Source organism: Phalangium opilio, unplaced genomic scaffold (assembly GCF_054372755.1).
Source record: "Phalangium opilio isolate 3A_F unplaced genomic scaffold, DU_Popi_V2 ptg000390l_1, whole genome shotgun sequence".
Classification (NCBI taxonomy): Eukaryota; Metazoa; Arthropoda; class Arachnida; order Opiliones; family Phalangiidae; genus Phalangium; species Phalangium opilio.
Window position 1 is genome coordinate 326,123 of NW_028324234.1, and position 15,818 is coordinate 341,940.

At 37.1% G+C, this 15,818-nt stretch overlaps 2 protein-coding genes across 4 annotated transcripts; one reads left to right on the forward strand and one right to left on the reverse strand.

Moving 5' to 3' along the window:
* Position 1: 1 nt before the first annotated feature.
* Positions 2 to 5,487, forward strand: LOC149594124 (putative glucosamine 6-phosphate N-acetyltransferase). Its single transcript, XM_089861558.1, has 4 exons — positions 2 to 567; positions 4,066 to 4,070; positions 4,184 to 4,248; positions 4,851 to 5,487. The coding sequence occupies exons 1-4, from the start codon at positions 438 to 440 to the stop codon at positions 5,008 to 5,010; spliced, it is 360 nt and encodes a 119-aa protein (XP_089717684.1). The 5' UTR covers positions 2 to 437; the 3' UTR covers positions 5,011 to 5,487.
* A 7,179-nt stretch (positions 5,488 to 12,666) lies between these two features.
* LOC149594125 (uncharacterized) lies at positions 12,667 to 14,587 on the reverse strand. Of its 3 annotated transcripts, none has more exons than XM_089861465.1 (5): positions 14,384 to 14,587; positions 14,049 to 14,325; positions 13,509 to 13,735; positions 13,145 to 13,440; positions 12,667 to 13,080 (listed from the first exon to the last, which is right to left on the reverse strand). In XM_089861465.1, exons 1-5 carry the CDS (start codon positions 14,570 to 14,572, stop codon positions 12,843 to 12,845), a joined length of 1,227 nt encoding a protein of 408 aa, XP_089717591.1. In that variant the 5' UTR covers positions 14,573 to 14,587; the 3' UTR covers positions 12,667 to 12,842. The 3 variants fall into 3 exon arrangements, with proteins under 3 accessions (XP_089717591.1, XP_089717592.1, XP_089717593.1); XM_089861466.1 differs by lacking the exon at positions 14,384 to 14,587 and adding an exon at positions 13,849 to 13,979 and having other exon boundaries at positions 14,049 to 14,160; XM_089861467.1 differs by lacking the exon at positions 14,384 to 14,587 and adding an exon at positions 13,845 to 13,979 and having other exon boundaries at positions 14,049 to 14,160.
* Between the last annotated feature and the right edge of the window lie 1,231 nt (positions 14,588 to 15,818).

A 15,818-nucleotide genomic window follows, 5' to 3' on the forward strand; every position in this document is an offset into this window, starting at 1 on the left:
TTCAAAATCACGCGCTCCTATAATCACGTGACAAAATGTAAAGGCAACGTGTATGGGTGTGTGTGATATTTTCAAAAGGGATACTAAAAGCTGAAATTTAGATATTTTGTTAATCATATATCATAATGGCGCAACGTTTGATTAAAGACACGTCATATCTCGTAAATTATACACATAAGTCACGATAAGAGTTCCTTTTGTAATTCCAAAACATCGGATGCGAATCCGGACAGACATAGCTAACGATCTCGTAGACAGACGCTATCTCAGAAATAGGCCAGAAAAATTAATGTAAATAATATAAAAATAATGAAGTTGAACCCTAGGCGTGACCCGAAGTTTAAATACTTGACATCACTGTGAAAACTAAGTACTAACATAAGGACATTATCTCTCTCTAAGGGCCCAAGATTCTATGTTACGGTTGAAATGTATGTATGTCCGATTTGGTCAGCCATCCGTCTCTCTGTCGTGATACGTATTACGTGACTGTGATTGAAGACACTTCGTTGGGAAAAGTCGTAGGAACAGCGTCACTCATTGTTGAACAGAAATTTATTCGCAATTGTGCAAAAGTAAGCCAAAGACCAACTCTCATTTAAATCGTAGAATTTTAAACATATGTATTACTTAGTATGTTTAAATTATGAGGGTGCACAATATGCCTCTGGCATCGGTGCTAGGACGTAAGCCCCCCTTTCCCCCAATAATAATTGTATGTTTGAATACATTAAAGGAAAAGTGCAGGTAACATAACATTATACCAAAAAGTGATATCTAGTTTATTATAGGGATGCACCGATATGGGTACAGCCATGGTACAGCCGATATATCGGAAATTCGTAGCCGATATTATCAGCCCGTAAAAAAATAATATTTCCCCATGAATATCGTTTCCAAGAGTAGAATCAACATTATTTAGGACCATTTACGTTTTAACTTTGTTTAATTAGAGGCATGTGTCACATTTCTTTCGTTAAACGTGGTAACGCTACATATTTTAGCCTTAACCGCCTTCCTTAAAAATGGTGTGGTCTAAGTTAAATCCTTGCTTGGTTTTTAGTAAAAATGCAGCTTTCTATGTTCAACAAGAAGTAGCGTTATAAGCAAACTTAGGGACCACAAGTGAAAAGTTCAAAGTGTACATTAGTGACACCAGAAGGGAATAAGAGAGAAGGGACACACTTTATATCTCCATAATGCTTTACACTCGTAACAACAGTCTTACTAACCTCAAATCAACTACCCTTCACTGATTGGCTATCTAACTTCTGTCTTAGCTGTGACGTCACATAAGAAGGTGACGTCTCGGTTGACGTATAAAAAGTAGTTTTGTTTACAACTTTACATTGATATGATGTTGATAAACGAAATAAAGCTGTGCAAATAATTTAGATACACGGAAATTGAAAACATACCAAAATCAGATAATTTGAAGGTAATAAATAGATGAAAACTAATTATTCTGAATTAATATTAAAAAATACAAATTAGTTTCAATAAAATACATACTTGAGGTTATAATTACACAAGAGCGAAACATCGACAGCCCTAAGCCTTTGGAGAATGAAAATCTAGCAGACAAATGGGCCGATACCGCGGAGAACTTAAAGAACTATTTTTGCAGTAAATTGGTTAAAAGCTGTGTACTTGCGCAAAGTTTTCGCGGTTTTCTTGAGGTTGGTCGGACTCTCGTTACCATAGCAGGCTCTTATGTCTCCCTTCTCTCTTATTCCCTTCTGGTGACACGTACCAAACGCAGAGAGCGTCAGTGTCGACTTCGATTGTTTGCGGGGGGTATGGGAAACTAGGGAAATCACTTAATCATAGTCGTGAACAACTGAGATGGTGGAAAACCTTGCATTTTTAAACGGAAATGTTAAATTGTGGGATTAAATTTGTGTGGTGTGTTTCAATTAGTATTCATTGAGTACCTTATATCTTGTCAAGTTTTTACCGGAAATATCGGTTTACATGAAGCCGATACCGATATGATAAAGATAGGCCGATATATCGGTGCATCCCTCGTTTATTAGGGAGAAGGTATAAGATGCCGAAGTATTTACGCGTCCCCCTTTCAAAATACAAGGGGGGGAGGTAAAAGGAGGCCGGGTTATTTCGCCTCTCCTCAGTCGGAAAATACGTAATTTTCGTCATCTGCGTCGCGCTGACGTGAGTTTTCAAGAACCAATGAGATGCTGCTGGTTGTAATTTAGAGGCGGGGATTAACTCCGGACCTACGTTTGGACTGGAGATAAAGCTAGAAATGTGGCGAATTTATACCTTCTCCCTAATAAACTAGATATCACTTCTTGATTATACCTTAGAAGAAGGGCCTTTTTCTAAATATAAAGGGAATTAAATATTTAAAAAAATCATCTCTCATTACTAAGGCTGGGCGAATACCACTTTTTCATGGTTCGTACAGAACCTTGACAAGTCAAGGATATGGAAAATAAGGGAATAAGTCGGGGATTTAAAATTTTTATCTTAAAAGTCAGGGATATCAAACCATGCTTCGAGCAATGCTAAATATGAGCCCAGGTGTTATCATGAAGTGGGCTTTATTAAACACCTTAAAATGGTCAAGGATATAGCCAAAATTTGATCAGGGATAGCCTGGAAAAGTCAGGGATTTAAAATTTTTTACTATAGGTCAGGGATTTCGTTTGGTATATCAAACCATGCTTTGAGCAATGCTAAATATGAGCCCAGGTGTATGTGATGAAGTGGGCTCTAGTAAACACCTTAAAATAGTCAGGGATATTGCCAAAATTTGGTAAGGGATTACCTGAAAAAATCAGGGATTTTCAAGGCGAAAATTTCGTCCTAACCCTGTTTTTTACTATCGAGACGAATACATATACCCAAAACATTTCTTAAAGGCAGGGTGAAGTGGAAAATCAGGTATTTTTTTTATCGATTCTTCTACTTATTGTAAGACCAGTCTCCGTAGTGAAACATCCTGAAATTATCTCCGAATGATTTTAAAATTCAAATTATGTTAAGAGTTTATGGATAATTTGAAATAAGGACCTCTGACCAATCGCGTAACGCCCTGCCTTCCTGTTAACAAAATTCTCGTGGCACGCTCCATGCCAAATGAAATTTATCACGAGGTTTGATAAATATTGCGCGGCATGTGAAAATCGTGGTGCGATATGTAGAGCGTGCAACGGAAATTTTGTTAAGAGGAAAGCAGGGCTTTACGCGATTGGTCGGAGGGGCTTATTTCAAATTTTCCTTTAAATCTGAACCTTATTTGAATTTTAAAATCATTCGGAGACTGTATTCCCTTAATGTTTCACTATGCTAATTGGTCTTATAATTGGTAGTAGAATCACCTTATTTATATTTCCACTTCACCCTCCCTTTAAAGCAAGTCTCGGTGGCTGGCTGTGGTTCACTTACACTGTTACCTGAACTTTAAAAAAAATTGTTGTCTGGTCTTTTCAAGTATGAGTAAATTTTTTTAAAAGGCTGGAAGATTGGAACTTGGATGAGACTGTAATGGATTGGAAAAGTTCGGTACCTAAGCTCGGGACACGTGATTGCGCAATATCGTTTTTATTTCGGTCGTCGTTTAGTGCTGCCATCATGGAGAAGAATTTTAAATTTGAGAAATTATTTCACCTTGTAAATGACGTAGGTTCGGCTAGTTTGAGCAGACTGCGTTCTTATCCCTCCGTAAATGGGATATTTCGTGAATGAAACTGTATAGTTTAATTTTGAAATGGATGAGGAAGCTAATTCACAAATTTATGAAGAACATAGTTACAGTTGTGTTTCGAACAAAAGCTGCCTTTTGTACATAATTTGGTCAAGATCAAATTTGTCTCTAAGCCTTGAACTAAAAATCCTAACTCAGACTTAAATGTTCATCTACATCAAATTCAATAATTTCTTAGTACATACTGAAATGAATTAATATTTTATACCGTTATTAAGTTAATATCTCTTCAAACCTGAGACTGAGACAGTCTCATCCAAGTTAAAACCGTTAACACTTCACTTTTAAAAAAGATATTGTGAAAAAAGCAGACTAGGTTTGAAAAAATTCTACAGTAGGTGTCTCTCAAGTCGTACGACCGAACTAAAAACCCCCAAATAGCCCCCCCTTCTGTCCCGAGGTGAGGTACCCGCCGCCCGTGTTAGATGTATGCTATATTCCAATCCATTACAGTCTCATCCAAGATTGGAAGACGTGGTTGTTAGTGATGAATACAGAGGAAGACAACTAGGAAAACTGTAAGCCCATAAATGCTCTTTGTTTCTATAAGATATGGGCAAATGTGGATGAGAGGGAAAGTATGACAATGGCCATAGAGTCTGTGTTAAAAAACGCGGACATCAAAGTTTCGCCAATAACTATTTAGTTTACTAGTGACTGATGGACTTGCAAACTCGCGACTGAAAGTAGTTCAGACATTTACGCTCCTTGGTTTAACCATAGCCCACTCGATCACGCGCATCACGACGCAAGCTGCTCGCGCTATAGCTAAATTACCGAGATTTATTTTAAACGTATCTAGTTTTATGCGCTCTTCTATTGCTTCGATAGCCTTACGTAAATCCATATTATCCCTTCAAATACCTTTTAAAACATTACCAGCTACTCTGTCCTGACTACAAACACAAATCGAGGAAGTTCTAGCATACACAATAGCAGACGACGGTAACCGCGTAACCGCGAATTAACACAAGACCTATTTTAAGGGAGTGAACAGGCCCAGTATAGCTACGCCAATAAAACGGTCAACTACGGCGAAACTCTGATGACTCGCGACTTTTGGCCATTTTCATACTTCATGGGTAATTTCAAAAATTACCCATGATGCATTTAATTGTAGGATAGTCAGCGCAATTCGACTTCTGGCTGAATATACAGGATGTTACAAAGTGATCCTTAGTTGCAAGGACGAAATGATTGGTTTCTACAAGAGTGTTGGTTTCACCAGGGAAGAAGGAAACAACACCATGATGACCGTTAGACTCAAGGACATGAACTAGTTTTATTAATATCCATGTTCGTAATATGTTAAACTTCAAATATTACTTCACATTAAAATTTGTAAAAAAAAAATAATAATAATACGTGAACTTTAGATGAATTTTCAAGTGAAAGTTTATAATGTTTCATGTTAAACATGAGAAAATTATTATGATTGACCAATTTGTCCGTCGTTTTAAAGGAATAATGAAATGGTGCAATTGCAATTTGGTAATAATTTAGATTGGTTACTAAATAGTTAATGAAGCTCTTAAAATGTATATTAAAAACTGTAGCTCAAGATTCAACGTTTTACCTCTTTCAAGGCAAGTTTTAAAATTGTTCCGTGATACAAGTTTTAAGAGTTGCTTCAATGATCTTTGCTGAAATATTCTTAAAGGGATAGTGAATTAAGAGAACAATTTAGTAGTTTAAAGGGATAATTAAGTAGAGAAACAAGTTGATTAAAGATGTTAAAATATGAGCAAAAATATTAGGATAACTCGAAAAAAACCATGGATAAAGAATGCGCGTGAGGAAATTTGTTTTCACGCTATAGGATAGGCAACTCCCTATCTCGAGCGATAGCTTGTTCTGTATATACTCTGTTACAGCATTGGTTGTCAGCACGCGAAAAGCTAGGTCTCTATGTAACCTAGCTTTGTTCGTGCTGACAAGAGACGGAAAACCTCAGGATTTAACATGTCCTCCAGTTTTTTAGCTCGAAAGCACGGATCTCTAGGCCTTAATTTTAAATACGTGTAGTAGACTGTGGGAAATTTCACACGTATTTGAAACGAAGGCCTAGAGATCCGTGCACTCGAGCTAAAAAACTCGCGGATATTTAAATCCAGAAGTTTTTTGTCTCTTGTCAGCACGTACAAAGCCACGTTACATAGAGACGTAGCTATGCGCTTGCTGACAACCGGTTTTGTAACAGAGTGTATACAGAATAAGCGGTCGTTCGAAATAGGGAGTTGCCTATCCTATAGCGTGAAAACAAATTTCCTCACGCGCATTCTTTATCCATAGTTACGTATATTTTAACACCTTAAATCAACTAAAAAGAACTTTTTTTTCTACTTCATTACATTATCCCTGTAATAGTTTAAATCTATTCAATAACTTGTTTTCTTTCTTCATCCTTTTAAGCCTTTGTTGAAAATTGTTACTTGAAATTGCTTTTCATACATTGCCATATCAATTTAAACCCTTTAAAATTGTTGATCCTTTTCATTGTACCTTTAACGGTGGAGTTATGCATTTGGCGTATTTTACCCCCATTATTTGAGGGTTACGTGATACCGGTGTTTGATTTGTTGGATTACAAGTTTTAGTAATGCATTTATTGGTTGTGAAATTATGAATAAATTCGTTTTTGTTGTTTTATATAATATTTTTATTTATGACTAGCTGTTACCCGCGGCGTCGCTCGCGTGTAATAAGAACTTTCACCAAAATTATATAAAGAATGGGTAGATTTTACTGATGATTAATATTTTTGTAGCACCCTAGGAGCGAAGGCACTCGGCGTTGCCCGTCAGCCCGTCGGGACATTTTTTATTACTTTTCACGCGGACATTATTCCATAAAGAAGGGTTTTTAAATTTCTGGCGGCCATTTAAAAAGATGGCAACAAATCGAACCCAAAAGACCATTCAGCCTGTCTATAGGTTAAAGGAAACCAGTGTACTAAATATTTGCGAAATCGGTTGAAACACGCGGACTTGGTTGCATAGAGAGGATTTTTTACACTTCTGGGCGCCATTTTTTAAGATGGCGGCGGATTGGAAAAGTCTTTCTTAATACGCGCCTACTACTTATGGGTAACGTTCCTGCAAATTTTCAGCTTCTAGGGCAAGCGGTTTGGGCTGGGCGTTGGTTATCAGTCAGTCAGTCAGTCAGTCAGGACTTTGATTTTTATAAATATAGTTTGCGCAGACGCGGCGGAAAGTTGCGGGCCGGGCCGAACTTGATTCTCCTTAAGTCCAAAATTCAAATGATAGATAATTTAAATGAGTATAAGGCTTCTAAGAACAAATATGACGTTGTGACGAACAATTATCAACGACGCTAAAGCAAATATGAATTCAATTTATTGATGTTATGTAAAAATATATAAAAACTACAACTGCTCTAAGTGTAATGTTAATGTTGAAAGGGGTGACGCATATTGTGCACCCCAAGCTGGTTAGACTGCGTAGAGTCCTGTCGCCTTGATGAACGGATAATCCGAAACAGTAGAGAACTGGCGAGGTTCCATAAAGTGCGTGTCGAAATGCTCAAACCTCATAGCCGCGAGGTAGTCGCAGCTGCAGAGGAGGTTTCCTCTGCCTCCCCGCAGAACCTACAAAGTGGGTCATCAACAATGCCCAATAAATGCAGGTGTCTATTAAGCCGGCAGTGTCCAATGAGGAAACTGGTAACCAGCCTGATTTTTGCTTTTGGTGAGGGAAAGCAGTTCCTTTGCCCTAGTAATGGAAGGACCCGGGACAAACTCCTCGGCTTGTCTCTGCCCATCCATGTCGAGCCAGAGCTGCAGTTGAAGTACAGACATCAGGCAGTGAATCCTGTGGTGAATAATGCCATGGGGGGGATAGGAACTGCTAGCTCAGGTCCAAAGAATTTCGCCTCAGCCCCCCCCTTTTGGCATACAGCCATACACGTCAGCCCTCTCGTTGCCTAGGTATCCGGAGTGTCCAGGCACCCACAGCAATTGAACCTTGTTGCGGGTAGCCAAAGAACCCAGCGAATTCAGACAACTGAGGACCAGTCTAGAGTCGACAAGGCACTGATTTAGCGCCTAGAGGGCGGCCTGACTATCCGAGTAAATCTGAATCGTCCGTCCGCAGTAATTTTTCTTGATACAGCAATCAGCACATAGACAAATGGCCGTGATTTCCGCCTGGAAGACGCTGGAAAATTTTCTAAGGCTCTCTTAAAAACCATACTTCTTGGTCAAACAGTAGACCCCGGCACCAACTCCAGAGTCAGTCTTTGAACCGTCCGTAAACCAGACGGTCTCCCCCCAGTTCCAAGGACTGGGGTGGTTTGCCAAGCAGCGCGACTAGGTACAAGTTCAGCACTGGTCCTTCCTAGGGACTAGTTCAATATTCAATGGGACCAATTTGGAAGAAAATCCTTTTTTCGATGCCTGTTAAAGGTACAAGTTCAGCACTGGTCCTTGGGACTAGTTCAACATTCAATGGGACCAATTTGTAAGAAATCCTTTTTTCGAAGCCTGTTAAAGGTACAAGTTCAGCACTGGTCCTTGGGACTAGTTCAACATTCAATGGGACCAATTTGCAAGAAAATCCTTATTTCGATGCCTGTTAAAGGTACAAGTTCAGCACTGGTCCTTGGGACTAGTTCAATATTCAATTGGACCAATATGTAAGAAACTCCTTTTTTCGAAGCCTGTTAAAGGTACAAGCTCAGCACTGGTCCTTGGGACTAGTTCAATATTCATTAGGACCAATTTGTAAGAAAATCCCATTTTCAATGCCTGTTAAAGGTACAAGTTCAGCACTGGTCCTTGGCACTAGCTCAACATCCCACTTGGACACCAGTCTGTACACCTGGCTTCTACTCCATCATCATCCTTAAGGTTATTTTTGTCTTTCTTGACAAATTTATTGACGCTTTGTTTCAAATCACTGACATGAGTAAATAAAGCAATTTTTCGATCTTGTAGTCCATCTAGAATTTGATTCTTTTCGTACTGGTCAACTTTAACCATTTTGTGGAACAAGGAGTTTTGAAAGTCTTTGCTGCTAATTCCTGGAATTCCATCCTTTTGAAAGAAAAAACAAACGTTTATCTTAGTTTATAGCTAATTATTAATTTGATGAAAGCGTAACTCACTTGCATCCAAAAGAACTTGGTTTCTGGCGAATACTTAACTAAAGCCGGTGTTATGTTTGGATATTTCAAAAGATCACTGGCTATTTCTAATATGTCGTATGATTTGACTGAAAAGTCGCTCTTCATGTAACTGGAAACGAAGACAGTAATAACCAGAACTGATAACAACCAAGATGACCACACGATACGAAAGGCGAAAATATTGGGTCGATCACTTTGAACTGCCACTGCAATTCATTAAATACAAGTTAAAGATTATCACTCAGTTTCTAACTAATTTGAAGCAAAGGCAAACAAAAAATAACAGGAAGCGTGCAGTAAGGAAAGCTTAGGCAACTTGTGCTTCACCAACAAAAAACACTGTTGTTTTCAATGTCTTGTTTGAATATAAGCACTAGTACGCCGGCAAACAGCATTACATTAAACAGGTTGAGGACTGAAATACAGCTGTAGCATTATCGATGTTTTTCTATTTGAGTTACTTGGTAATTAAGCGGAATTGGACGCCTTTTGCGTTTGGCCTGAATTCAGATAGATTAAATAACCCTTACTTTGCTTGAGCAGAAGTCCCAATGTCTGCCATACACAATTTAACCAAATATATAGGTTAAACTCCCTCATTTTAATCGAATCTATATTTTGTTCTTTCGGTAAAGCGTTTCGATGAAGTTTGAATCTTCTCTTCGTTTTTCTCCTACGACTCTGACTACTTAAAAATTTTGCTTTTAATCTTTCCAAAAATTCTTGAAATTCTCTTATTGTAAACCATGAAACGAAGCATTTTAACGATGACACAAAAACTATTACCAATACGATCTAACCAACGAGCTAAAAATAAACTCGCTCAATGACTTGATTTGAGAAAACTTTGCAACAATTAATGTACCCGTATTTTGAAACTTAGAAAGGATAATGATGTTACGAGTTTCATGGGTGGTTCTCCGGTAAACAGATGAACTTCGAAGAATGACAATATCACCGGAGTTTCGCCCACTTTTAATTGAGTTTGATCGTGAAGCGAAAAAACCTATTGATCACAGCATAAAATCTGGATGAAAAACGTAAGACTTTTCATATTATGCGGAATTCACTATAATAACGACACCCTTGGCAGATAAGAAGTTTTAATCAGGGATAGATTTAATTTTAGAAGTAGGAATGGAGAACGGTTAGTATTTACTTCAATCCGACACATAGCCCAGTATAAAGCCCCTCCCTCCAACACGTAACGAAAGGTTTAAATTATCTTATTGGCTGACGTTAACTACGTTTTGATGACGTTGCTGACGGGGACGGCGAAAAATACGTAAATCCTTTTTACCTCTGTCGCTATGACCCGCCTCTCTTTCACGCCCCTCCGTCCCGTGGAAGGGGGTCTGGGACTTTGAGGTGCGCTCAGATTGCTCTGTTCTCCATTCCTGCTTCAAAAATTAAATCTATCCCTGCTTTTATAAAGTAAAGGGTGACAACGCTCTTTGAACCTTACTTCGCGACAAGCTGTTGAAGGCCACTTGGCTGACATGCTAAAAACCTCTATGTTTCTGAAAACACATAACGCGAATGTTAAATTAAAAGTGGCAAAAAAGTGTCAAGGTACTTTCTAACCGGTGTTTCAAGAATTTGTATAAGAAATGCCACACGCCAGTAACAAAATCATTCTTGGAACCAAATCCGTGAAGTTCCTAAGCAAATCATGAATATCAGGATTAATTAAAGGGATACCCCGGGGGGCCCGGGCTATAGAATATTTTCTTTTTTTAATGGAAAGAGCCTATAAAATAAGCAAATATATCAATTGGAATCGTATTTCTATCTACAATATTAAAGAAGATACGGGCTATTAAGTTTCCATAATGAATGAATGATTTATTGACCTTTTTGAAAACAATCCCTTTTAAATCAGGTAGGAACACTCTTGGTGTTCACAGGTCCGGAACAATAGTATACAAAATACACTAAAATACAATACAGAAATCACAATAATATTTACAGTTAAACAATTGACTATGTACATCTACGGATTGGAGAACAGGCTAAGGTTGGCATTGTTGGCGCAATTTGGCCCATTTTTGGAGAATCGCTTTTGTTGCCCCTACCAATTTTACGTTTAGCCCTCCGCCAAGCACGTGGGTATCTTCAATCGCGGGCAACCCAAAGGTCCTAAACGGCACCCTCGCCAACTCCAGGGCAACCATTCCCAGATAACATGCGCTATGTCCACTTTGACCGCGCCACAATAGACACTATTGCCTTAGGCTTCCCCGTGAAGCACTGTGAAGTACCCCTATTGGACGAATCCGTCGGCTGATACTAGGCGTCCAATAGCGGTACTTTCCAGTGGGAAAACGTAACGCGTAGTGTGTATTACGCGCCATTACGGAAACTTATTTTACTCGTATCTTCTTTAATATTGTATTTAGAAACATGGTTCCAATTGAAATAGTCATTATTTTATACGCACTTTTTCGCTTAGAAGTAAAAATTCTATCCCGGGGGGTATCTTTTTAAGGCAAAACCATTCAAAGTTCATGCATAAATAACGTGGCCAAAATTCAACAAAAGCTGCTAAAGAGTTTTTGTTGAACACTGGATAAATACTTAAATTTAATTAATAACAGGAAAATGTTATTAATTAATACTTGGGCCATGATAATTAAGATGATGTAATACATTAAATGAAGTGTTACAAAAGTGACACGCACTTACATGGTTCAATAATAATACGACTACTGTTTTATTTATATTTTAAAATCTGAAATTAAATGAGAATTTATATGAATCAAAACGAGAAAATATATTTGAAATTAGAGACGAAAAGAAAAAAAAACCTACTGGTCACGATTGTGGTAGCTCAAAACTGGTTTATCCATAATACGTATATTAGTTAAAATTATCAATTGTTTTTGTCTGAGAAGTGAAGAAACCGATTGAAACTTAAAAACGCAAAATAAAGATAATATAGGGTACAAATACAATTTAAAATATTTTAAAAATTTCCTACCGAATTTTGTTGACTCCTAACATCGACAATGAAAATGCTACCGGTATTTTTCTCCAAGTTTTACAAAATCCTCGGTGAATTTAAGGACTGGAGACCGTACAATATTGACGTTTGAGAATTTTGCTTTATAAGTTTTTGAACCGCATTTTTCATAGCTAGTAAATATTTAAACAATCTTTTTAACGAAATTTTCTAAGGCCGTTGCATTATGTAATGCGGCGTTGTTTCCACGCCCAAATTGTATCGACTTAAGGGTGTATATTAAAGTGCGATGCTGTGTTTCTTATTTCACTTTCAAGGAATTTTACCTTCAGTACTAGGTTTTCGAAATTAAACACGCAATGGCTTATTTTTACCTCTAATATATTGTTGCACGCTATTATATAATTATAAAACAATAGAAACGTAATTATTATGCGCTTTATTTCTTTTCATACTTAAGTCTTTTAAGGGTAACATGCTTTCACCAATTTTATATGGCCTGACTGAAACGTGTTTTGACAGCAAAGCGCTTTACAAACGAATTTAAAATAACTATCTAAACTTTTCCTTATTTTACTTTTAATATTTCAAATATTTATGAATGTGAAATAAAATGGGACACTGTCTGTACACGGGATAAGTACTACACAGAGAATCATTTAGACTGATAACTCAAAGTAACGAAATAATTAGTGGATCCACTCAGACTGTTGAAATGTCAAACTTATAAAACATTGTTCCCAATCTCATTTACAGCATTGCCATTGCAGCCATGTGGTATTGTTAATACCAAATGGCTGCATACCATATGGTATGCTACCATAACGCTAATATAAAATGTATACTGAATATATTAAACATGAAGCTATAAACCAAAGTCGATGAAATTTTCAAATAGAAGTTGTATCCAGATGTTCGAGCTCCAAGTACAATTCCCAACTCCGATCCAAGTAGTACAGTTAAAAAATTAAGCTATCGGCCATCACTTTTATAACGGTTGTTTGGTTACAGCAACCAGAAGTTAATTTTTGCGTTGCAAAGTACAAATAGCAATAATTCGAGGATGAAACTCATCAAAGCAATTAACAAACACAAAACGTATAAGAGAAAAGCGCCACTAATTGAAGTGACGTTTAAACTGTGAAATTCTTCAGGCGGGGTTTTCCATAACATGCGATCCAAGATGTAACCTTGATCCCTGTTCATGTAGTCGAACGGTTTGGTTTCGAAAACTCTCATGATCCTGCAAATAGATTTCTAAATTCTCTTTACGCTGCGTTTACGAACTCAAGCCTTTATGAAATTACCCTTGAAGTATATTTTCCGTAGTATTTGAGTCATTATCAAAGCGATGTATCTTAACTACTTCCAGGAACGTTTGGACACTGTTTGTTGATTTCCGAATTTTAACTTTTAGGTTGTTTTTGTCTTTCTTGACAAATTTATTGACGCTTTGTTTCAAATCACTGACATGAGTAAATAATGCAATTTTGCGATATTGTAGGCCATCTAGAATTTGGTTCTTTTCGTACTGGTCCACTTTAACCATTTTGTGGAACAAGGAGTTTTGAAAGTCTTTGCTGCTTATTCCTGGAATTCCATCCTTTTGAAAGAAAAATCAAACGTTTATCGTAATTCATAGATTATTAATTTGATGAAGGCGAAACTCACTTTTGTCCAAAAGAACTTGGTTTCTGGGGAATATCTAACTAAAGCCGGTGTTATGTTTGGATATTTCAAAAGATCACTGGCTGTTTCTAATATGTCATATGATTTGACTGAAAAGTCGCTCTTCATGTAACTGGAAACGAAGACAGTAATAACCAGAACTGCTAGCAACCAAGACGACCACACGATACGAAAGGCGAAAATATTGGGTCGATCACTTTGAACTGCCACTGAAATTCATTAAATACAAGTTAAAGATTATCACTCAGTTTGAAGCAAAGTCAAACAGAAATAACAGGAAGTGTGCAGTAAGGAAAGCTTAGGCAACTTGTGATTCACCAACATAAAACGCTGTTGTTTTCATTGTATTGTTTGAATATGAGCACTAGTACGCCGGCAAAGAGCATTACATTAACAAGTTTGAGGACTGAAGTGGAGCATTATCGATGTTTTTCTATTTGCGTTACTTGGTAACTAAGCGGAATTGGACGCCTTTTGCATTTGGCCTGAATTAAGATCCATTAAATCTATAATAACCCTTACTTTGCTTGAGCAGAAGTCCCAATGTCTGCCATACACAATTAAACCAAATATATAGGTTAAACTCCCTCCTTTTAATCGAATCTATATTTTGTTCTTTCGGTAAAGCGTTTCGATGAAGTTTGAATCTTCGCTTCGTTTTTCTCCTACGACTCTGACTACTTAAAAAATTTTTTTTTAATCTTTCCAAAAATTCTTGAAATTTTCTTATTGTAAACCATGAAACGAAGCATTTTAACGATGACACAAAAACTATTACCAATACGATGTAACCAACGAGCTAAAAATAAACTCGCTCAATGACTTGATTTGAGAAAACTCTGCAACAATTAATTTACCCGTATTTCGAAACTTAGAAAGGATAAAGATGTTACGAGTTTCATGGGTGGTTCACCGGTAAACAGATGAACTTCGAAGAATGACAATATCACCGGAGTTTGGCCCACTTTTAATTGAGATTGATCGTGAAGCGAAAAAACCGATAGATCACAGCATAAAATCTGGTTGAAAAACGTAAACCTTTTCATATTATGCGGAATTCACTATAAGAACGACACCCTTGGCAACTAAGAAGTTTTCATCAGAGATAGATAAAATTTTAGAAGTAGGAATGGAGAACGGTTAGTATTTATTTCAGTCTGACTCATAGCCCAGTATATAGCCCCTCCCTGCAAAACGTAACGAAAAGGTTAAATTATCTAATTGGCTGACTTAACTACGTTTTGATGACGTTGCTGACGGGGACGACGAAAAATGCGTAAATCCTTTTTACCTCTGTCGCTATGACCCGCCTCTTCTTTCATGCCCCTCCGTCCCGTGGAAGGGGGTCCGGGAACTTTTACACGCGCCCAGATTACTCTGTTCTCCATTCCTACTTCAAAAATTAAATCTATATCCCTGCTCTTATAAAGTAAAGGGTGACAACGCTCTTTGAACCTTACTTTGCGACAAGCTCCTGAATCCAACTTGGCTCTCATGCTGAAAACCTCTATGTTTCTGAAAACACGTAACGTGAATGTTAAATTCATAGTGGCGAAGAAAAAGGTCAAAGTACTTCCTAACCGGTGTTTTAAGAATTTGTATAAGAAATGCCACACGCCAGTAACAAAATCATTCTTGGAACCAAATCCGTGAAGTTCCTAAGCAAAATTATGAATATAAGGATTACTCAAAGGGATACTCGTGGCTAGAATATTTTCTGTTATAATCGAAAGAGCGTTTTATAATGAATTTAACAATTGGAACAATGTTTCTATCTGTGCACTAGGCGTCTAATAGGAGTACTTTCTAGTGCTTTGTGGGAAAACATAACGCATAGTGTACATCACGCGCCAATACGGAAACTAATTTGCTCGTATCTATTTTAATATTGTATTTAGAAGCATGGTTCCAATTGATATATTTATTATTTTATAATCTCTTTCGATTAAATGTAAAAATTCTATCCTAGGGTATCTCTTTGAGGCAAAACCATTGAAAGTTTATGCATAAATAACGTGGCCAAAATTCAACAAAAGCTGGTAAGAGTTTTTGTTGATAAAATAAATACACAATTTTAATTATAACCGGAAAATGTTATTAATTAATGCTTGGAAATTGATAATTATGGTGTAATTCTTTAAATAAAGGGTTACAAAAGTGACACGCACTTACATTGTTCAATAATAAAACGACTACTGTTTTATTTATATTTTTAAATCTAAAATTAAATGAGAACTTAATTGAATCAAAACGAAAAAATATATTTGAAATTAGAAACGGCAAAAACCTACT